Below are 24,216 nucleotides of genomic sequence, written 5' to 3'. Positions count from 1 at the left end.
GACATAATTTCCCATGATTCAACTCAAAGTTTTAATAACATGGGACCATTATTATCTTCTAAACTCTTGTCTTACTATGGAAGTTCTGATATAGTCTATCATCACAATTGCTAATTGTGTTCATAACTCATGGTGTGGCCCAAGCTGCTCAGGAGATTGTCCCTTGTGTGAATGCCATGGATAGTTATGAAATCATCACACCTGAGGATGGAGAACATGATCTTTACAAGATATTTTTAGAAATGTTTTGATCAAAAGTTTTCAGACCTCAGATGCAGAGCTTGAGGCCAGATTTTTTTCAGGTGCATCCAGATGACATGGCACAGGGTGAATCGAAAGGAACTGTAAAATATAATTGAGTGGATTTTCAGATAGTAATAGCCTTAAAACAGACACATATGTGTGTGATGTTTGTCTGTGTAAGAAACAGATTTCACAACTGCTCCATCTTAGATCCCAGCAGACATGAAGAAGCTGTGTGCTTTCACTATTTCCTTCTCGCTCCTGAAGTTTTCTCTCATCTTGTGCAGTTTGACTGAACCTCTTTGCTTTTGGAGGATAAAGAATAATGTTGATAATGATGGAGATTTGAGAAGTGACTGCGGTTTTGTTCTTTTAGCAATTGACTGGCCTTTAGAAGAAGATTTTTATAATCATGTTCTCAATTTTAGGTAAGTTATTAAGTTTATTTCCTGCTTCAATGTTATGTATTAGAAATATATAGCTTTGTACACAACCTTGGGATTCTGTCCTGTTCTTCCCATTACATTAGGAAGTACTGAAAAATAATTATCACATCAATCTCTACTTTAATTCTTTCAAATGTGTCACAGTTTATTTTGGTTTTAGTACATTGGTCTCCAGGCCACAAACTGGACAGTGATAGAGACTGGATTCTATTTTTTGCCTCCTTGTGTATTTCAGATGTTGAACGATGGCCTTGCACAAGGTGTCTTAGTCTGTTTGAATTCACAATTCTCCCCACTCTTAAGAGCTCAATATGAAGAGGCTGCCTGTCTTCAATCGTCTGCCAAAGATTCCAATATTAGCATGTATTCTAAAGGACTTCACGAAAAAGTTATTTAATTTAGGTCTCTAACTTTTGGGCATACATTTATATCTTGTAATTTGTGTGTGTCTAGTATACATGACTATGTGTACAATATTATATATATACTTGCAAATGTACATACACATTGCTTTTAAATATAGTCTCTCAATAAGCCTCTCCTGTCATCCTGGACACTGTAAATGTGAAAAGTAGCCAGGCCTCAGATTGTTTCCAGAGGACTATTTTGGTCCACTTATATGCATGGCCAGTCACAGATTAGGTTCATGATCACTATCAGATAGGTGGTCAATTTTCCTATTAATTGGTAAATAAATATGACATTATAGTAAATACAAACATTATAGAAATTATAGGAGGATGTATCTAGCCAATAAGAAGCTGTTCTCAATGTGTCTCCATAGTTCACAGATCTCAAGTGTGAGATATCAGTGTTGGCTGCAGATCATGAGGGAAGGAGCGTTGAAATCATTCACCTTTCAAAGAGCTTTCCTGTGCTTTTCTGTCTCTGACTCTCATCCCATCTTTTATTTTTTTCACCTCTTTGGGATTTTAAGAATACATTTTCCTCTTGCTAGCCAAAGCACACTGAGAACACTTTGATACATGGTTTCACATTATTATTCCTGGGTGTCAGGTCAGAGGGAATCTTATTTCTAGTGTATCCTATGTTACCCCATACCTCATTGGGAAAATAATAGCATTCATCATTAGTGACACTTTTGTATGTAGTAATAAAATCAGAATTACAAATACATGAACTGTTTTAATAAATATTTGTACTTTCAAAGAAAAAAACTTGGCTGTAAAATCTCAAGTGACCATGTTTGGTGTATTTCCTTCTGATGAAGAGGACTCACTGATAGTAACAGATGTACTGGGAGAGATAAACACATTTCATATGAAGAATAAATCTCAATGCTCAGATATCAATTAAAGGATGGTAATGAATTAGGAAAATTGAGGTGTATAGAGGAATCTGATATCATTTTTAGTAAGTTGACATAGTAACATTCACCCTGAAACTACCATTAAATTGACATATAGATGAGCCTACAGGATAATATTCCTGTGTGTTGGTATATTACCTTTTATATTTTGAAATGGATATATAAACATAAATGAAATATATTCTAAAATAATTATCATGTGTGATGAACATTAATATTTAACAATATAAAAAGCAAACTCAATACACTTCATGGAAATATCATTATTGATAATTTTTCTCAATGTGCATGAAATTAGCGTTTTCTTAATGTTTAACTTCAAACTATTTTTCTATATTGAGATTTGTAAAATTGGCTTATATAAACACAGATAATCTTTTAAAGTAAACTCATTGTTAGAGAACTTATGAAGTTATGTAATGCATTTTGAATACTCTCACCATGTGTCAGGAGGATCATATAATGGCTTTGAATATATTTCTTTATGATTCACAGTTTAGTGTTTTATGCTCTTTACTGTGTTTAATTTAGAGAATATTTTTTTACTGAAGCATTAGAAATAGGATCCAGAGTTATGAATATTATTCAATATGTATTAATGATATCTTAGGGTATTGAAGAATATGCATATAAAAAGAAACATGAAATATCTTGATGTGTTATTTGCTTCTTAAAATACTCCATATGCTAAAGAGATTTGATTCATAAAACAAATTTTTAAAAATAAAACTGTTTTGTGTGTCACTATGCAATTTTATTTGTTGATTAAATTCTTTAATAAGGAAGGGAAACTCAAATCAATAGAAAGTTATAGGACATATTAATTTGATGTCATTCAAGTTTCAAATGATTATTTAAAAGTTAAATCTCTCTCTGTGTATGTGAGTGTGTGTGTGCGTGTGTGTGTGTGTGTGTGTGTGTGTGTGCGTGTGTGTGTGTGTGTGTGTGTGTGTGTGTGTGTGTGTGTGTAAACTGGGAGGACTCACTTCTCTCCTCACAGCATGTTGGCCCTAGAGATGAAACTAGGTCCTAGGGTTGAGAGTGAACGTTCTATCTATTTTTAATTTAGTTAATCTTTTTTTACAGTCCAGATTTTATCCCCCTCCCAGTTCACTCTCTGACTGTTGCATGTCATACCTACTCCCCCCATCTTCAGGGGGATGTCCCCTAGAACTACACCCACTCCAAAGACCTTGACACTCCCTGGAGCCTCCAGTCTCCTGAGGGTGAGATGCATCTTTTTTTAAATGAGTTCATGCCCAGCAGTCATCTGCTGTATATGTGTTGGGGGCCTCATATCAGCTGGTGTATGCTACCTGATTGGTGGCCTAGTTTCTGAGAGATCTTGGAAATCCAAGTTAGTTGAGACTGCTGGTTATAGGGTCATCTTTCTCCTCAGCTTCTACCTAATTCAACCATAGGAGTCAGCGGTTTCTATGTGTTGGGAGTAAACATATGCATGTGACTCTTTCAGCTACTTGTTGGGTCTTATAGAAGGCAGTCATGATAGGCCCCTCTTTGCGAGCATTCCACAGTATCAGTAATAGTGTAAAGCCTTGAGGCCTCATCTTGGGATGGATCCCAATTTGGGCCTGTCACTGGATATCCTTTTCCTCAGGCTCTTCTCTATTTTTGTCCCTGCAGTTCTTACAAACTGGAACAATTCTGAGTCAGAGTTTTTCACCGTGGGATAGCAACCCCATCCTGCCACTTGATGTGCTATCTTTCTACTGGAGATGGGCTCTACAAGTTCCCTCTCCCCACTGTAGGACATTTCATTTATGGTCCCTGCCTTTGATTCCTGAAAGCCTCTCACCTCCCAGGTCTCTGGTACATTCTAAAGAGTCCCACCACCTCCTACCTACCAAGGTTGCCTATTTTCATACTTTCTGCTGGCCCTCAGTGCTTCACTCCTGTTTCCTACATCTACCTGATCATGATCCCCTCTTCCCCGCCTTGTCCACTTTTCCACCCAGTTCCCTCCTCCCTCCTTGTATCCCTCACTTCCTCACTCCCTCCTCCATCCTGTCATTGAGTTCCTCTCCTTCCCAAGAAACATGAGGCATCCTCACTTGGGCCCTTCAGCTTGATAACCTTTTTGAGTTCTGTGGATTGTGTACTTGGTATTATGTATTTTGGGGCTAATATCCACTTATTAGTGAGTTCATATCAAGCATGTACTTTGTGGTCTGAATTACCACGCTCAGAATAACATTTTCTAGTTACACCCATTTGCCTGCAAAACTCATGACATCCTCATTCTTAATAGAGGAGCAGTATAACACTGTGTAAATGAACCACATTTTCTGTATCCATTCTTCTGTTGTGGGACATCTCGGTTGTTTCTGGCTTCTTGATATTGTAAATTAGGCTGCTATGAATATAGTGGAACATGTGCCCCTCTGTTATTGTGGGTCTTCTTTTGGGTATATGCCCAAGAGTGGTATACCTGGGTCTTCAGGTAGATCTATTTCTAAATATCTGAGAAACTTCCAGATTTATTTCCCAAATGGTTGTTCCAGTTTGCAATCCCACCAGCAATGGAGGAGTGTTTCTCTTTCTCCAGATCCTCGAAAAATTGACAAGTGCTGTCACTTGAGGTTTGATCTTAGCCATTCTGATTAGTGTAAAGTGTAATCTCAGGGTTGTTTTGAATTGCATTTCTCTGATCAGTAAGGACTTTGAACATTTCTTTAAGTGCTTCCCCTCCATTTGAGATTCCTCTGTTATGAATTCTCTGTTTAGTTCTACACCACATTGTTTGATTGAGTTGTTTGGTTTCTTGGTTGGAACTCTTTTTGAGCCCCTTAAATATTTTTGATATTAGCCCTCTATCAGATGTAGAGTTAGTGAGGAATTTTTTCCCAATTGGTAAGAAGGAGCATGTGTTGTGGATTTTATACATGGTTCATTTTGTTTTTTCTGTTTCTAGGAAATTTAAAGTCTAAGACTACTGTATAGAAATCTTACTTCCTAGGATTGAAATCTTGTTTGCTGGGGGCCAACCTTATCTGTTCTTCTTTCTTGATTGGTTCCTCTCAAGGCAGAAGAGGGGGACAGTGTTTGGTAGGGATAAGAGTTAGGTCTTTCCAGATGTTTAAGGTTGTTGTATAATAAAACTTTTACCTATCTTAATCTAAGTCACTTTGCTTCAGTAGCTGGCCTGCATTCTGTGTTCCTCTGAGTTCAGAAACTGCCATTTCTGACATTTATCATCTCATTGTAAAAGAGCAGGATAGTAAGTAAAGGAGCAATTACTACAGCCTTTTCCCTTTTGTCCAGATGCCTCTTGCTTGTCAAGCTAGGGGAAAGTTTGGAGCAATAAACTTCTATTGATCCTGGAGAAAATAATCACCCTCCCAAAGAAAAATATTTTATGTAAGCAAATAAGCATGAACTCATATAAATTCATATACAGATTCACACATGCACATTTATACATTTCCATTCAAGCCAACTGGATCCAGATTATATACAGTCTCATAATTACACACACACACTCAAACTTGCATATGCATTTGGATAAAAAAACTCAAAACAAAAAACAAGCACCACTGCAGAAATAACTCACCTAATCTGGATTTTAAAAAAATGAATTCAAATATTTATTGCACAATGAAATGGAAACGTTTTACCCTTTTATGGCTAAATGAATTAAACCCATGTCTATATGAAGAAAGCTTTGTTCTCTTTAATAAGACTGGCTATTAAGGAAAGAACTGTTCTGTCCCATGGTAGCGAGAAGCTTGCCTGCTTCTTCTGCTCTCTCTGCAGCTACTTTTTTTCTGATTTCTTTCTCGATTCTGCACGTTTCTTGCTTAGGTTCTTTAAGTTGCCTTATAGTTTCTTTGTGTTGTTGTTTTTGGGTTTTTTTGTTTGTTTGTTTGTTTTGGTTTGGGGGGTTGTTTTTTTTTATTTTTATTTTTGTTTTTTGAGACAGAGATTCTCTCTATAGCCCTGGCTGTCCTGGAACTCACTCTATAGACCATGCCTTGAACCCAGAAATCTACCTGTCTCTGACTTCCAAGTGATGAGATTAAAGACGTGTAACACCACTGCCTGACATGCCTTATAATTTCTAAGTTATTTCACTCTGCATTCTCATCCTAGTCTTGCTTTCTCATCAAGCTCTGATATCACAGTAATGCCTTTACTCTTTTTATCATTACTCCTAATTCTATGCCTTACATCTAAGTTCTTCTTGAGTTTAGTTCTATCTAAAAAGTATTCTCCTGAGTTCTTTCTAAACAGTTCTGTTCAGTTCTGTGTAAAATGTGTTCTGTCTAAAAGGTATCCTCAGCTCAGTTCTGTTTCTTCTCTTTGCCTCAGCACTTACACATCTTTCAAAACACATGTTAACACAGTAAATAGTTCACCACAGCTTTACATATAAATTCAAATCAGAAATCAAATAAGACATTTACAACAAATAATGTTTACATGCATATCTATTAGGAGTAATTATGTGGCTAACCATTCATCATTTGTCACAATTCTGCAGTCTCATGTAGAGTTACAAACCATGACATCTATGACTAAGTAATTAGTGAAATTTTGTAAGGATAAAGCAGGTCAATATTTTATTTTGTGTCTTAGCACTTATAGTAAATTGTTAGTTCCCTTTTAAAGAATTTTCGTTAATGGTTTTACAAGCTCTTGAAATGTGCTCTGAGTAGTAGTTCCTGATTGCTATCTTAGAAGCAATTAACTCATAACACTAGAGACTGGCAGAGTTCTCATTGCAGTTTTGATGACCAGAAAGAATTTAATAGCATTGTATTAGAAAAAACCTAAGGGTTACTATTTTTTAGGAATTCCGATAGAATTATCATTAAGGATTAAGAAAACATTGATTTATCAATATAGTATCACTACAAGACAGTATATCTTCATCTGCAGAGATCTGCTAAAAAAGAATGGGATAGTACCTAGGGGTTGTCATATACACATAATAACAACCGGGAAGCATATAAATAGCAGAAATTTTTCCTAAAATAAATGTCTCCTGGGACTTGCCTACAAGAGAAAATCTATCATAGAGGTTTTTAGATTTAAGACAGACCCATCTCAGGTAGATCACGTGCTAGTTTTCAGTTTCTCCTTGTCAGCTCCTGATACTAGTTCAGGAATGGCATTCAGAGATAAAAGAAGGTCTTTATAGATTTTCATGAATGTAAAAAGTATCACACTAGAGTAACATATTTGTGGGAATATTTAAATTATAATCAACCCAATAGATCTCTAATTTCTGAGGTGAAATTAAGGAAAAGTAGCACTTTAACAGAAACTTAGCATTGATCATAATACAAAGACTACTGTAATTTAGCAGAAAATTTCATATTTTGTACATCCTCCTTAATCATTTCTATGCCTTCTGGTAGAATACCAACAAGAAGATATGAGGGTGTTTTAGTAATGCTTTTTGCTACTGATGAGATCAACAAAAATCCTTATCTTTTACCCAATATTTCTTTGATATTCTCACGCATTGTTGGCCTGTGTGAAGACACTTTTGGACTTCTGGATAAAATATATTCACCACAAAACAGTAATTTTAATTTTATTAATTATAACTGTGGAATATGGGCAAGCTGTGATATAGAACTTATAGGACCATCATGGATGACATCCTTAAAACTGGCAGTTACTTCTGGGACACTGAAGGTGAGAATGTGTGACACTGGATGAGTTAACAATGTTAATTCCATTCATAGATGACTAGGGAGAATACATGTTTGTGTGTGTGCTGTTTTACACACATTATAATGAATTTAAAATCAGATCATAGATGCACTTTGGAAATAATCAAAACACTTTTGTATAAAGATCAAACTTGACAAGAATAGTTTACAATAAAAAAAGAAATAATACATTCTATTTATAGAACAATTTTACTATTTTTAATGAGAGTTCTGAAAGGTGAGTAATGTTTAGTCTAGATTACAAAAGGAATAATACATGATATTTATAGAAAAATTTTACTATCCTTTATGAGAGTTCTGAAAGGTGAGTAATGTTATTTGTATATAAGTCCAAGTTCCTTAAGATCAGATACCTCATGTGGATGTTTCATTCTCTCTTCTACATCTTTTAGATTTTCTTTGGACCATTTAATCCTAACCTGAGTGACCATGACCAATTTCCCCATGTCTATCAGATAGCCACCAAAGACACATGTTTGTCCCATGGCATGGTCTCCTTGATGCTTTATTTTAGATGGACTTGGGTTGGACTGGTCATCTCTGATGATGACCAAGGTATTCAGTTTCTCTCAAACTTGAGAGAAGAAATGCAAAGGTGTGGGATCTGTTTAGCTTTTGTGAATATGATCCCAGAAAATATGCAGATATACATGACAAAGGCTAAGATATATGATAAACAAATTATGACATCATCAGCCAAGGTTGTTATCATTTATGGTGAAATGAACTCTACCTTAGAAGTCAGCTTCAGAAGATGGACATATTTAGGTGCACAGAGAATCTGGATCACAACCTCACAATGGGATGTCATCACAAATAAAAAAGATTTCAGCCTTGATTTCTTTCATGGAACTGTCACTTTTGAACACCACCACAGTGAGATTGCTAAATTTAGGAATTTTATGCAAACAATGAACACTTCCATGTACCCAGTAGACATTTCTCAGTGTATGCTACAGTGGAATTATTTCAATTGTTCAATCTCTAAGAGGATCAATAGTAAAATGGACCATATTACATTCAACAATCCAGTGGAATGGTTAGCATTGCACAAATTTGACATGGTCCTTCATGAAGAAGGTTACAATTTGTATAATGCTGTGTATGCTGCCGCCCACACCTACCATGAACTCATTCTTCAACAAGTAGAGTCTCAGAAAATGACAGAACCCAAAGGAGTATTCACTGACTGCCAGCAGGTAAAGTTTCTTACATTTCATTATGCTTAGATATATCAATGTGATCTTTTAAATGGACCCTAGGAAACTCACATAAATTTGTTAGAGATTATTCTTGCAATAAAAAGGTTTCTATACTATAAAACTACCTAATGAGTCTTTTTCATGCATATGTAGCATGGACAAGGATAACATATAATAGGAGACAATATTTTTGTATGAATGTCAACGAGTTTGTGAAAATGTGTCTCAATATTTTATCAAATGAGTTCAATGTTTAAAATAGGAGTCAAGTGTTTTATTATAAAAGCCTTAAGTGATGAGTAGCTTAGAATAATTTTCTCAATAATTGATATATTTGCTGTGATTAATACTTATTCATTTAAAGTATCAATTATTTTAAAAACCTGAATGATGAAGAATATGCATTTTAGTAAGTTTATGTTTATTTCATATATGAAAACTGTATGTACATGAATGACACACTACCATTCTTTCATTCCACAACTTCCAGATATTTAGACTTCCCACACATTCTCAACTTCATGGCTTCAATTTTAAAAATTATTCTTGACAAACATGTACACACACACACATACACACATGCCAGGACACACACATACACATACATCTATGCCCACTCAAACCATGTTACTTGTTCTTTGGAAAGCATTTATTTTAACACTTTTTGTCTTGTAACATTAAAATGAAGTATATGATGTTTAAATTACCCATTATCTATATTATATATGAGTATATGGGATTATTTTAATATAGCTGACTTTTCTGAAAAACATTAAAAATTATAGAACATTTTCAATTTTACTTTTCCTTAATTGACATGTACATGCAATCATCTGATGATGCATCTCATTTAGGCGGCTTCCATGCTGAAGACTAGAGTATTTACTAACCCTGTTGGTGACCTGGTGAACATGAATCATAGGGAAAATCAATGTGCAGAGTATGACATTTTCAACATTTGGAATTTTCCACAAGGTCTTGGATTAAAAGTCAAATTAGGAAGCTATTTTCCTTGTTCCCCACAGAGCCAACAACTTCATATGTCTGAAGACTTGGAGTGGACAACAGGAGGAACAACGGTGGGTATACAACAATTTTATTTTTTTTCAGGATATCTAAAGTTTAAAATATGAGGCATTGAAATTATAGCTCTGTAGTTAATACCAATTGCTGTTATTGCCAAAGGCCCAACCTCAGTTACCAGCATCAAAATTTAATAACTCACAACGTCATGTAAATCTAGGTCATAGGAATCAAAGGCTTCTGGATTCCATGTTCAATTGTACCTGAATGCCTATCCCCCCCACACTACATAATGCATTTATTAAATTTAAAGTAATATATATATATATATATATGTAAAACTTTGTAGCTGTATATAAAACATAAAATTTCTGTTTCTCTGTGAATATCATCATTAAATCCTAAAGAAGTACAACAAGAATTCATGAACAGAAATATTTCTCCAGATTCGTTTTTCTTTTCAACTTATAAAAACTTCATTGAATTTATGAGAGACTTATATGACATGCTTTGTTGATATTCATCAGACAACTCTTTCTTGGTTTATCCAATCTTCTCTCTCCACACAACTCAATTTCCACATTTTTTAAAATTTATAAATCTTGCGAGAGAAACTGAGGCCACATAAACTTTCCTTTTGGATTAATAAGTTTAGAAAGAAAATATTTAAATTGCTACAACCTAAATGTTACATACATACTATTAATTGATGTAATAAATATTGTGTGAATTTGAGGGCATTCCAGGGTAATAGAAAATAATATAGTAGGTGAAATTGATAAGAGATACAGGTTAGCAGAGGAATGAATATAGCCATATCTGTTTATCTCCCATGAATAAATATATGTGTGGATGTACATATATATCTCCTCAGGTTCCCACCTCCATGTGTAGTGTGACATGCACTGCTGGATTCAGGAAAATTCATCAGGAACAAACAGCAGACTGCTGCTTTCATTGTTCCCAGTGCCCAGAAAATGAGGTTTCCAATGAGACAGGTACATGTTTTCATGCAGAAAGAAACTACTGAATTCTAATATCTTCTCATTTCTAACTATAAATGTAAAATGGCCTAGATGGAAAATATAAACTTAAAATCTCTTTGTTTCTGAATTTAATCATTTGAATGGTGTGAACTTCTTTTTATCCTGCAAATTACCTGCATTATCTTCTACAAACAACTCATTTCTCTCACAATAAGATGGCTATTGATTTTATATTATGCAGAAAACATTTGGTGGCCATGCATCTGTAATCATTTTAAACAAAACTTAGGCATAATCTATACATAACTTTAATCTTATGGGATTCTTTGTAAAACATATCTGGACTACATGAAGAGTCCATAAACTTTCACTCCTGTCATTCAGCTTGGTCACTGACAAAGACCAGATGCTTAGGGTAGCAGTTGTTATTTAATGAAATACATTTTAAGAGCATGAAATATTTAAAGGATTAAGTAGTTCTTGTCAAAGAATTAGAGAAAAAGTGAAGATTTCAACAATGCACCCAGAGATGTGATAATGCATATCAGCAATCACAACTTACATAAGGAAAAGGGATGAATGTGAGTTCCATAAACTTCATGACATCCAGTTTGGAAGGCATAGTTGGTAAAAAGATATCTTACCACACTGAGGGGGACATGGATAGGGCTGTGAGGCATACAGTCTCAACAATGGAAATACACTTGTGCAAACATTATTTTGTATGAGGAATTGCATGTTGTTGTCTTATGTGAATATACAGACAAAGGGTACAACCCTCAAACCCAACAAAGTTCATACTGCAGTTCATCAAGTGGCATGGAGAACTATGTCTGTATACTGCACATGTCAGTGAGCAGAGAGTTTATGCTTTAATAAATTAAATAATCTGAGATTGTACATGTTATTATTTATAACAAACTAGAAAACAAAATGTTTTCTTTCTGCTTAATAAATAACTGTTATTTCTCTTCTGCAATTTCCATCATGGTTTTTTGTTACATCACAAAGCATAGGTTAATACAGAACTGCCTTATGTCAGTGCTTCCTGCAACAATAAGGAATGGAACACATGATCAACACCAAAATATTTTGGGGGGATCTGTCATTTGAATAATACAAACACTCAATTATTAAGTTCATAAATATGATATAAGGGTTTGTTGTTTGCCAGCAGATATGGAGCAGTGTGTGAGGTGTCCAGATGATAAGTATGCCAACTTACAGCAAACCCAGTGCCTCCAAAGGGCTGTGTCATTCCTGGCTTATGAAGATCCAGTGGGGATGGCTCTAGGCTGCATGGCCCTGTTTTTCTCTATTCTCACAGTTCTGATACTAGTCACTTTTATGAAGCACAAAGACACTCCCATTGTGAAGGCCAATAACCACATTCTCAGCTACATCCTGCTCATCTCTCTCATCTTCTGTTTTCTCTGTTCATTGCTCTTCATCGGACACCCCAACCAGGTCACCTGCATCCTGCAGCAAACAACATTTGGAGTATTTTTCACTGTTGCAGTTTCTACAGTGTTAGCCAAAACAATAACTGTGGTCATGGCTTTCAGGCTCACTACTCCAGGAAGAAGAATGAGAGGGATGCTGGCAGCAGGGGCACCTAACTTGGTCATTCCCATTTGTACCCTAATCCAACTTGTTCTCTGTGGAACCTGGTTGGTAACATCTCCTCCCTTTATTGACAGAGATATACAATCTGAACATGGGAAGACTGTCATTGTTTGCAACAAAGGCTCAGTGGTTGCCTTCCACTTAGTCCTGGGATACTTGGGCTCCTTGGCTCTGGGGAGCTTCACAGTGGCTTTCTTGGCTAGGAACCTTCCTGACAGATTCAATGAAGCCAAGTTCCTAACTTTCAGCATGTTGGTGTTCTGCAGTGTCTGGATCACCTTTCTCCCTGTCTACCACAGCACTAGGGGGAAGGCCATGGTGGTTGTGGAGGTTTTTTCCATCTTGGCTTCTAGTGCAGGGTTGCTAGGCTGTATCTTTGTCCCAAAGTGTTATGTTATTTTAGTTAGACCAGATTCAAATTTTAGACTTAGGTACAAAGATAAATTGCATTATTGAAACTTTAATAGTATGGAATTTTATATGATATTCAACATATCATTTCCTTTCTACTAACAAAAGTAGTAGTTAATCATATAAAAATTTTAAGTAATATACACATTTGAATTTCAAACAGGACAGCACTATCGATTGTCATACCAATTACTAAAGTTTAGTGAAAAATGGTGTCATGCATAAGTACACAAACCTGAAGATACTGAGAACCAAAAATCACAATTGAGGAATGGCTCCGATCATTTTGACCTGTTGTTTTGTGTTCAAGCCATTTACCTAATTAATCATTAATATAAGGTGTCCCTACTGACTGTGGACAGTGAAAACTCTAGGAAGTTGTTCTAAGAGTTATAAACAGAGGACTGCAGATGACACGGACATGAAGCCAGTCATCAGCATTATTCCATTTGTTTTTATGCAGTGCTACATCCAATCTCATGCCTTGGCTTCATCCAACATACTGTGACCAAAGTACACAAGACAATAAACGCCTTTCTCACATGTTTCTTTTGATCATAGAGATCTTTTGATCATAGTGATAGATCTTTGTCTTTTGATCATAGTGATAAAAACTGCCTCTATTAAGATTTGAAATATCATAAACTTCTGATGCAATAAAAGGCATTGATTTGAAAAGGGAAACAAGAGTGAATGTTAGCAGAGTGTGAAGAAAAGTGTCAGTAATGCATATTTTGATGGTCATCACAAAAGTGCAAAATTTTAGAATATCTTTACAATGTACTAGGAAGATGTTAAGAATCTCAGATAACATACTAAGAAGGGAACATAGGATGAAAGGAAAAAGGGGTTCACATTATGTCTGCAAAATAAAACTCTACCTTTATGTAAAACACACAATTTTATTATGAAAAGATTGTGTTTCATTAAGTGAGAAAAACCACTAATGGAAATATTACACACAAGATCTTTACCACAATGAGGTCAGTGAAGTATGCAAACATATAAATCACTGTAGATGAAGGGTCTCATCATTAATTTTTTCAAAATATGAGAACCAAAGATTATTTCAGTTTCATATTGCAGACATAAATATGCACATACAAACACATGCACATTACTTCTTTGCATCAGTTGGCAGGTCACTGTCAGCTTTCCCTTAATGTTCTGTTCGCTGCTCTATTTTTTAAACATTATTTGGTAGTTTATTTTTGACATTGTAATTTAACTGCTATTTGTTTATAGTTCCTATCTTCACAACAGTCTTTGTACCCTTCTCTGCACTCCTAAAATGTACATGCCCACTTATATCATTAATTCTTACTGAATATGTATTTGTACTTGCATATTTATATTTTTTGAGATATAAATTGTAGAGTCCATGTAAAATTGCATATATTTATGTTCTAATGGCTCATTATTGGTAGTATATCACCAATATTTATTCTCTGGTTGTCCCTGAAGATGACATCCTCTTCCATTCCCAAGTTTATAGTTTCCTGTAAATGGTTGTGTAGACTATACATTGCCAGCTTTCTTCCTTCCAAGCTGTCATGCATACTGTGACCCTTTTTCTCATTATGTATTGGAGGTCATATTGGTAAGACTTCCTGGTGTTCCTTCTGCCAATACTAGATGATATATGTTCACAGCTAGCTTCCCTATTCTTTGATTCTCAAGATCTTTCCTACCATCTTCATTTTTCCCTGAACTGTGGATAAGGGACCATTTAGTAAGAGGGTATATTGCTTGTTCTATTTTTTTTCTTTTGGTTTTTCGAGACAGGGTTTCTCTGTATAGTCCTGGCTGTCCTGAAACTCACTCTGTAGACCAGGCTGGCCTGGAACTCAGAAATCCACCTGCCTCTGCCTCCCAAGTGCTGGGATTAAAGGTGTGCCCCACCACTGCCCGGCTATTGCTTGTTCTTAAATGTACATTTTGAAGAGGAGGAATTTTTATGTAGTAGGACCCACTTGGTCTTTATTCCCTTTACATTTCCTCTGGTAGTGTATGGTGTACTTTCTAGCAATTAGAATTCCAGTCACCAGAGGTAAAGCTTCTTGTTGGGGACCAGCTCAACTTTTCTGTATCTGTTGAAATAAGGAAGATTTGTCTTCAGGATTATCTCCTTGCCACCAGTTAATATAGAATAGCAACACCACTCAGGGCTCAGGAATCTATGTAAAAAAGCAGATAAATAAGTATAAGGGACAGAGGTATTAGGTGACTTCAGTAAAACAGTATCATTAAGAAAAAAAGAATTGATAATCATATGAATTCACAGAGATTTCCCAGCATTCATAAAATTAGCACAAAATCAAGCCCTACATAGTTCTAATATTGACAAGGAGACATGGACAACTGCAAACACTTTATAAAATTAGAATATGTGTCCAGATCTGTCAAGAAACATTCTTTTGTTATCTTGATGTTACTCTATATTGATGTTCCATCACCTGAAAAAGAAACTGAGGAAGGAAAACACAAATATCTACATAAATACATGCTAAATAAAATAAAACAAAACCACACATGAGTGAATACTCTTTTCTACAATTGGTCATGTAGTACCTTGGAAGGCAGCCAGTTTCCAGAAGAAGTTTTCAAGAACAAACTGGAAACCCTGGTGACGTGACTGGAGGTGTTCCTGAGAGATGGCAGGCATTAAACCATGCCCCCAGAATCCAGGCTCCTGGCATGAGGCCTCCATAGATTTGTATCCTTCAGTCATGTAAGGGCAAGTCCATAGCTCTTGCACAGGTAGAGAACATGACCACAAGTCACATAGCCTCAACACAGATCTCTATTTTAATAAGATACCTAAAGGCCAGAAGGGTGAAGCAAATTAAGCTTCCCTTCCCAGAAACTCCTCCTTGCTAAAGGTATTTAACCTCAGGCTAGCCCTGAGAAAAGGAGGTATGGTTTGACTCATTGCCACTCTCTGAAATGACTTAAGTAAATGCTTTAAAACCATGGACTGTCTCTTTTTATCAGCATCTGCCATGGGGAGCATTGGAGAAGGCCTTCAACTACAGAACTGTGCTATAATCTTTTACAGAAGACTTCTCTGTGCTCCCAACTCCTGAAACCAACAGCCCAAGTTAACTGCCCATGACAAACCAAGACCTCTCATCCACACACCGAGAGCTATTGTGGGTTGAGCAAAGTCAAACTTCCAGAGTCCTGCCTCCCCAAGCCCTAGCCCCATGGTGGGGCAGACACAGGACACTACTGAACCCAACCAAAAAAAAAAAACCACAAATATCTACACAAATGCATTCTCAGTTAAATAAAACAAAAACACACATGAGTAAATTCTCTTTTCTACAATTGGTCATGTGGCCTTACCTGACATTCATAAGTAATTCCTTTTCTATCCATTTTATATTTTTTCCACCTTCCTCAACCAGCACCTAAGCAAGTTGTGAACCTTTACAAAGATAGTGATGCCTACCTGCATTTCTGATGTATCTGTATCCTTTGTCATCCTGATTGGAATAGGCTGTTTTATTTTCCAAATTAACTAAATCAAAGACTTGATAGTTCCAGGAGATACCCTAAAAAATCTCCTTCACTTCAGATAAAAGATGGGTAATCTCCATTTTTGCCCCATTATCACACTTCCCTGAACATGAATTAAGTTTGTTAGTCTGGTACAATACTGTGTCAAATAAGTTTTTGGAGAATAAAACATTCTGAAATCCTATGTAAGACATTCAGTAAGATTGAGGTTTTGGGAGAAGCCTGCATACAGGAAAGATAACTCCACAGGCAGAAGGGTATCAATTCAGATAAGAACAAACTGTTGTCCTTTTTAGACAGGAAAGAGTCCAATGAAGTCACCCTGCAACCAAATTATTGACAGGTAAACCTAAAGAATGATGTCATGTCTGTGGCTCAATGTTGGTCTCTTCTGTGGGTAGACATAGCACTCAGCAGCAACTGTAGTCAGGGAAGCCTTGCATAACCTCCATCATTTCCATCATGATCACACTTTTGTGGGCTCACTGGACAATGATAGGAATGACTGGAGAAAGAGATTGACAGTACACAGCACAGGTCATCCTGTCTACTTGATTACTCAGCAAATCCTCAGCCAAGGTCAACTTTTGATGAGCATTTATGGGAGGAACAAGTGTTTTAAATCCTTCCACCATTTGTTGAGTTCTATCCACACACTTCTTCCCCAGATGTCGTTTTCAATAATGTTCTTTTTTTATTTACTTTATTTTTTACCTTTCTATTTTTCTTTCTGAATTTCAAATCATGTACCTCACAGACTAATTTGATAAGGCATATGCAAACCATTGTGCATTAGGGTTTTTTTCACCTTGATACAAATTAGAGTCACTTGAGAGGAGAGAACATGAACAAGACTTTAGGACATTTCCTTTACTAATGATCAGTGTGGCAGCACCCAACCCAATGTGGGCAGTGCTATCCTTAGCTATATTAGACTGTGCAGTAGAGAAAAGCAGGCTGAGCAAGCCAGTAATTTGTATTCCACCATGGTCTGCTTCAGTTTCTCCCTAGGTTTCCCATATGCAAGACTGTAAACAGGAAGCCAAATGAACTCTATAATTCTTCATGTTGCTTTGGTCATTGATTCTTCCCCAGATGTCGTTTTCAATAATGTTCTTTTAAAATTTACTTTATTTTTTACCTTTCTATGTTTCTTTCTGAATTTCAAATCATGTACCTCACAGACTAATTTGATAAGGCATATGCAAACCATTGTGCATTAGGGTTTTTTTCACCTTGATACAAATTAGAGTCACTTGAGAGGAGAGAACATGAACAAGACTTTAGGACATTTCCTTTACTAATGATCAGTGACATCTGGGTCATTTAGCACAGCAAAAGAAATCAAATTGTAACTTGTTGTCAAATTTGATGTAAATCAAAAACTATGTCTTAAGCACAAAACAATTAGGCTGAGGCAAGAATGGATTATGAGGCTTTGTCACAAAAACAAAAAAACATATTCATGCTCTGTGGTCCTAAATCTCATCTGGTATTTTTTTGCATCTGTTTCTTTAAAATTAATGTGAATATTTTCAAATATTCTCTTTTTGGGTCTGGGGAGATAGTTTGGTAATTAAGGGATTTTGCTTCTCAGGCCTATGAATCCACCTCTTTGGTTTTCAGTACTCTTTTCTCTCCTCATGCACTCATGGACATATGAGTCTCTCCCACACACACATACATGATTTAAATAAGTTGGGAAAATGAAACAAACAAACAACAAAAATTTTTTTTAAAAAATTCTCAGTTTCATTTTTTTTCTCCTAAAAGATCTATCCTGTTTTACACACAAATTCAAGAACTCATACTACTCTTGAACATTCAATTTTCCTGCCTAAGCATCCCTAGTGATTGGTATTATGACATGCAACTGCACACATCTCAGATGTACTTGTGAACAAGATATCCTACATTTAAACCACATAACAGGAAAAACAAGAGCATCCACAAACACATAAAGGTTCTTTGGGAAGCTAGGGGGAGCAGTTGCCAAATGCCTGTAATCTCTGACAGAAGGAGGCAGAGGAGAGTCCTAAAAATTCATCAAAGGCATCTTCTGCTACACAGTAAATTGATGACCAAAATGAATGATGAGAGAACATATTATTATTACTATTCTTAATATTACTTTTATTTATTACAGTCCAGTCATTGCCCCCTTACAGTCTGCCCTCCCACAGTTCCTCATCCCATTCTTTCTCCCCCTGACTCCAAGAAGATATTCCTCTATCCCCTGCCACCAGGCATTTCCATCTCTCGGGTCAATTCCCTCAAGAGTTAGGTCCATCCTCTCCCACTGAGGCCAGACCAGGCAGTCCTCTCCTGTGTACATGCCAGGGGCCTTGGACCAGCTTGTGTTTGCTGCCTTGTTGCTAGCTCAGTGTCTGAGAGATCTCATGGGTCCAAGTTAGTTGAGACTGATGGTCTTCTTCTCAGGCCACCCTCCTCCACATGTTCTTCTAGCCATTCCCTAATTCAACCACAGGGGTCCATGACTTCAATCCAATGGTTGAGTGTAAGAATCAGCATCTTTCTCATTCAGTTGCATGTTGAGCCTCTCAGAGGACAGCCATGCTAGGCTCCTCACTGTAAGGACACAATAGCATCAGTAATAATGCCAAGCCTTAAAGCCTCCACTTGAGATGGATCCCAAGTTTGGCAGGTCACTGGACAACCTTTTCCGTAGTCTCTTCTGTCTCTTCTTCATTTTTGTCCCTGAAGTTCTTTTAGACAGGAACAATTCTCAGTCTGAATAACATCTGACATGTGAAATCAAAGATTCTTACAGCTTTCAAAGTTTCCTTTTCCTATGGTGAGCATTAGGCTAGAAAGCTTGGTGGCTTCTAGAATCTTCTGAAACCAACCCCATCATAGTTCTCTCAGTCAAGGGCATTGATATTAGAAAATAAAAAGCCAAAGCTCCCCCTTAAAATTTTATCTTCTACCCTTCGTTGCTTCTATTCTTTCTTCTTCAGTGTCACCAAAGGTAGACACTGATGTTGATGACAGGAAGTGCATACTGAGAAAAGCCTGATATAGCTGTCTCCTTAGAGGTCTGCCAGAGGCTGACACATTCAGAGGCCAATGCTCACAGCTAACCACTGATCTGATCAAGGGTTTCCCAATGGAGAAGTTAGAGAGAAGACTGCAGGAGCTGAAAGGATTTGTGGCCCCATGAGGAGAGCAACAATACCAACCAACCAGAGATCCTCAGGGTCTAAAAGACCAGCCTGGGAGCACATAGGGAAGGACCTATAATTCCAGCTATATATGTAGGGGAGGATGGCCTTGTTGAGCATAGGTGGGAGAGAAGATTCTTGGTCCCATGAAGGATGAACACTGAGTAGGGGAGAATTTGAGGGTGGGGTGGTGGGAGTGAGTGGTAGGTGGAGGGACATCCTCATAGAAGCATTAGGAGGGGTGATGGGTTAGGAGGTTCCTGGGTGGTGGTGGGAATAGGGTAAGGCGATAAAATCTGAAATGAAATTTAATATCCAATAAAAGAAGAAACAAAAAGAAAAACATTTACAAGGACAGTGGAAAAAGAAAAAGAAACTTGTTGCAGTAAATCTCTTGCCCATAGGAAGTCCATAGAAGAAAAGACACAAGTCAATAAATATCAAATGAATGCTGCATGCCTAGATTGGGCAGATTTACCATGAAACTACACTAATTCCCGGCTAAGAGAGCTCTTAACAACTTGCAGTTTCCTAGGTCAGGGTCTTCTTCGTCTTCTCCCCTGCGACCAATGCCCTCTGCTTCCACCAACTGCCAACTCTCCTAACCCAACGGCTCTCCTCCTTTTATCCCCTTTCCCTGCCTCTGGCTCCTCCCACTCCTCTTCCACTGCCCAATCACTGGCTGTAGCCTTTATTTAACAAATTTGATTGGACAGAAGGTTTACAAGATTCACTCCTCCTTCGCAGCCCCTCCCAGGAGTGGAATTACCATGACAACAAGAGGCTAGGGCTATCCACCACAGAAACTCACAGAATTATAGGGATTAGACATGACACAGGCAGGCCGCCAGAAGACTAGATTCCAGAATTCAAACAAAAATTATCTTGATACTAAAATTAGTTTTGAGAATTGTATATTACAGAATACACAGCCTTCATGTATCTACTCATCAAGGAACCTGAGCAGACCTGCTCAAACTTCTGATGTCCCAGAATTCCAGATGGATGCAGTGAAGACACATCATCAGAGGCTTATCAATTTATTCTTCTCCCCCACACCCCTTCTAATATCTCAATGGCCATAAACAGTTTGAAGAAGTTAATGGAGAGTCAGTGCCCCCATTTCTTGGGCTTGGGGACTGAGGTGGTTAATACTAGGCTGTCTTTCTAGGGAAAAGTAATGTTTTTTGGAACAGGGATTACCTAGGATTTATTGCATAGCCATAACCTATTGGTAGAAATAAGTATAATTGTTATTAAGATGAAGTTATAATTTCTTAAATGACACAAAATTTACTTTGATTTTATATTTAAGATTTTCATTGGTATAAGCTTCTTATGGATATAAAAGTGAGATGAATATTGTTACTCTTGTAGGCATTGTGCCTCTATAACACGTTTAGGAATACAAGGCTTAGACCCAGTCCTTCTTTAACTTTTCTAACTGATTTGAGATGGTTAGCCTGTGAGTAGAGGGCATATAGAAAATTCATGGCTCTGAGTTTATTGTTAGGGTATTTTCTATATTTTATTTAGAAATAGCTGAGAGGAGTTAACAGACAACAGTCCAGATTGCCTTACATAAATAGTTGGTTTTCAAAATGTCAGAAGTCCACAGAAATGACATTACAACCTATTTGCTCCTGTTAGCTTCCTGTCTTGGATTCTAAGAAGAAATTGAGAACCTTTGGAGTTACTTTAGTTGTGGTGAGACAGCCAATAGGCAAGAATTGCCTCTTGTCATCTACAGACAAATCACTGTCCAGAAAAGGACACACTTGCGGAATAGTTGACTGATTATATTTGCCAAGACAGAGTAGTCAGCCCTTATAATTCTGCTTCACTAGGTCTGTCAGATAATCCTGGGCCAGAAGGCTGAAGATCAGATGCTCCAACTTTGTGTAGTACAGGGACTGTCCAGGTAGGTGCTCAGAGGTCTCTGTAATTTGGCTAAGTTTTAGAAGCTATGCTTTGTGCTTCCCATAATTTCATTTAACTCAGCCATTCTGGATTTCTGACGGGGTTGAAGACTTATAGTCTCATAGCCAATCCTGGCTATTTACTTTGAGAAAAAAGATTTGAGAGGATGGTTTTCAGCTGACATTCATTCTAAAGCCAAGAAAAAGCCAGGTTCAGAACTAAGTCCTTTAGTTAGGAGAGATGACAGAGGTTCTGATTAGTCAACAGAATGATGGACAGGGTATTAGATGTATCTTGTACTTTACTGACACAAATTGATATAGTTATGCTCTAATTGTATTTTAAGAGAAAAGTTTTATTTTAACAGGAAGGGTGATATGTAGGAGAATCTAAGGTGGGAGGATTAAGGAGAGGAAGAGGAAGAGGAAGGAGAGGAGAAGCTAGGTGACAAGAGAGGTGGGGAACACGAGAACAGATGTTTACCTGTCTCCACCAGTCAAAGATATTTGATATATCTAGGTTGCGTATTGGGTTACACTTCTGATTGTATGGGCATCTTGTAGTTGAGCATTACCAAACTTATAAAGCCCTTTGATTAACATTTTTTAAAATTGTATAAAAGCAAAAAGGAGAAGGCGGGATGGGATAGGGATTTTCTAGGAAGGAGAAATGGGGAAAGGGGAAGCATCAGAAATGTAAATAAAATATGCAATAAAATTTTTTTAAAAAGAAAATGGTTTGCTTTTAATTTTATTTGCAGTTAATGATTTTCAGGAGTTGTTAAGAGATATCAATTGGCATTTTAAGCCTACCAAAAGTGAATTTGAACCTCTGTTTGATATTCTCAAGGGACATCCAAGTCCTAATTCCCCTTGACAATTAACTAATATAGGAGAGATAGCTTTGCTGAAAGTAGAGTAAGCTGTTAGTTATTAACAGATAAATTGTATAGACTATGATAAATTGTTGGCTGTTTGCATTATTGCTACTCATGTACTCAGAGCAGCCCTTTGGCAAAAGAAACCATTAATGTGGGTTTATCTCTCTTCATCTACAAGTCAAGTTAGAACATTATATTATAAAATTGTTACTGTTATTGTTAATACAAAATTGTATGATAAGATCCTAAAAGCATTTTGGACAAAATGTTTATTCTTATTCCAAATAGCAATTAAATTGGTTATTAAAAAATGATGATATTTTACCTATTACATGTCAAACTTTTTAGGCAAATTTGATAATCATTATCTAAAAAAAACTTGTTACAGTTTTTCTCTATGCATGCTTTTATATTGCCTAAAATCTACGACACATGCAGCCCATAGAAAAGATGTTTGCTATATTTACTATATTTCAGATGCCACATTGATTGAGAAGGCAGTACATGTAATTGGATCACATGTTTGATTTCTTGAGTTTCCCTTGCTTCAGCACAAATAATAAAATTATGTGTTGTAGCCACTGTTTGAAATGCTGAAAATTCAAGCTTTCAATTTGTATACTCACAGACATTATATGGCTCATGATTTATAATTGCTTAAAATTGTTCCTTTTTAAAATATTGCTAATTCTCAAATTTTATTTATAAAAATAGAGCTTAATTTAAGAAACATGCACTGTTTCTTAACTTTATAAGACATTTAAAAGCTCATATTGGATTGTCTGAACCCCAGGGCAATGCCACAGCAGATTTGCATACTACGCAGATTATGGCCTTTCAGAAATAATTGGCCATACAATCTTATTCTTTACATTATCAAAATAGTAATAGCTTGACACAATAATTTGGCATTTTTAGAAAGTGTGCAAGTTAAGTTGCAAAAACTTGCTCTCAGTATCCTCAATTTTTTTTCATAATGGTGTTAAGCCTTGAGGAATTATATGTAATCAATTTTGGCAAATAGATGTTACACATTTTTAATTTAAAAAAATTAAAATATGTACATGTGACTTGACACCTTTTAGGCTTTCTAGTTGCAACTACTTTAACAAGAGAAACAACTAAAAATATAATTAGTTATTGCCTATATTATTTTCCTATGCTTGGTGTTCCATATCAGACTAAGATTGGTAATGGACTGGCTATTGCAGTTATTTGACTACAGTCAAACATTTGAGATGTTTTGTTGATAGTTTAATATTACTGAGATTTTTTATTATCCTCAAGGACAAGAAATTATGAAAGAGAGATCATGAAACTTTAAAATAATATCTTCATAACTCTTTGAGTGTGGCAAAAGCAGCTACTGGTGCTTCTTACAAGGAAATCTGAAAATTTGGCTTTTTAAACTATTTAGGAGGAATTATAGCCCTCAAGGTCACCTAAAGCACACCTTGCTTTTGTCTTATTTGTTTTAAATTTTCTGCAAACTGATGCTAAAGGTCAGTCTGTGGTGGATTGCCACTGGTGTCAGTCACTTCCAGCTCATTTGCAAGGGTCATATAGAGAGACCCATTAACTAATACTTGGTGTGGTCCTGATCCTGATTTAATTTGGGGTCATGGGTCAGTCTGCATTTTTTCAGAAAAAAAAAATGGAGCCCAATTACTGCCTGGAAGACTAGTCCATCAAGTGGACACAGATCTTGAGTCTAATAATTATGATTCTAATGATGAAGGTGGC

General features: G+C 36.4%; 1 protein-coding gene across 7 annotated transcripts; it reads left to right on the top strand.

Moving 5' to 3' along the window:
• Positions 1 to 465: 465 nt before the first annotated feature.
• LOC143438904 (vomeronasal type-2 receptor 116-like) lies at positions 466 to 13,014 on the top strand. Of its 7 annotated transcripts, none has more exons than XM_076924545.1 (6): positions 466 to 671; positions 7,401 to 7,683; positions 8,114 to 8,920; positions 9,778 to 9,998; positions 10,811 to 10,944; positions 12,110 to 13,014. In XM_076924545.1, the coding sequence occupies exons 1-6, from the start codon at positions 466 to 468 to the stop codon at positions 13,012 to 13,014; spliced, it is 2,556 nt and encodes an 851-aa protein (XP_076780660.1). The 7 variants fall into 7 exon arrangements, with proteins under 7 accessions (XP_076780660.1, XP_076780662.1, XP_076780661.1 ...); XM_076924547.1 differs by having other exon boundaries at positions 9,778 to 10,002; positions 10,821 to 10,944; XM_076924546.1 differs by having other exon boundaries at positions 9,778 to 10,002; positions 10,821 to 10,944; positions 12,107 to 13,014.
• Positions 13,015 to 24,216: the final 11,202 nt, after the last annotated feature.

The sequence above is a fragment of the Arvicanthis niloticus genome, chromosome 26 (genome assembly GCF_011762505.2).
Source record: "Arvicanthis niloticus isolate mArvNil1 chromosome 26, mArvNil1.pat.X, whole genome shotgun sequence".
Taxonomy (NCBI): Eukaryota; Metazoa; Chordata; class Mammalia; order Rodentia; family Muridae; genus Arvicanthis; species Arvicanthis niloticus.
This window is presented reverse-complemented; position numbering and strand designations above follow the sequence as displayed.

Bases quoted from the DNA above. Each gene is read 5' to 3' on its own strand.
- LOC143438904 (XM_076924545.1), top strand. From the start codon at position 466: ATGAAGAAGCTGTGTGCTTTCACTATTTCCTTCTCGCTCCTGAAGTTT. The intron at 8,921-9,777 runs GTAAAGTTTCTT...CATCTCATTTAG, and splicing joins TATTCACTGACTGCCAGCAG to GCGGCTTCCATGCTGAAGAC. The intron at 10,945-12,109 runs GTACATGTTTTC...GTTTGCCAGCAG, and splicing joins TGAGGTTTCCAATGAGACAG to ATATGGAGCAGTGTGTGAGG.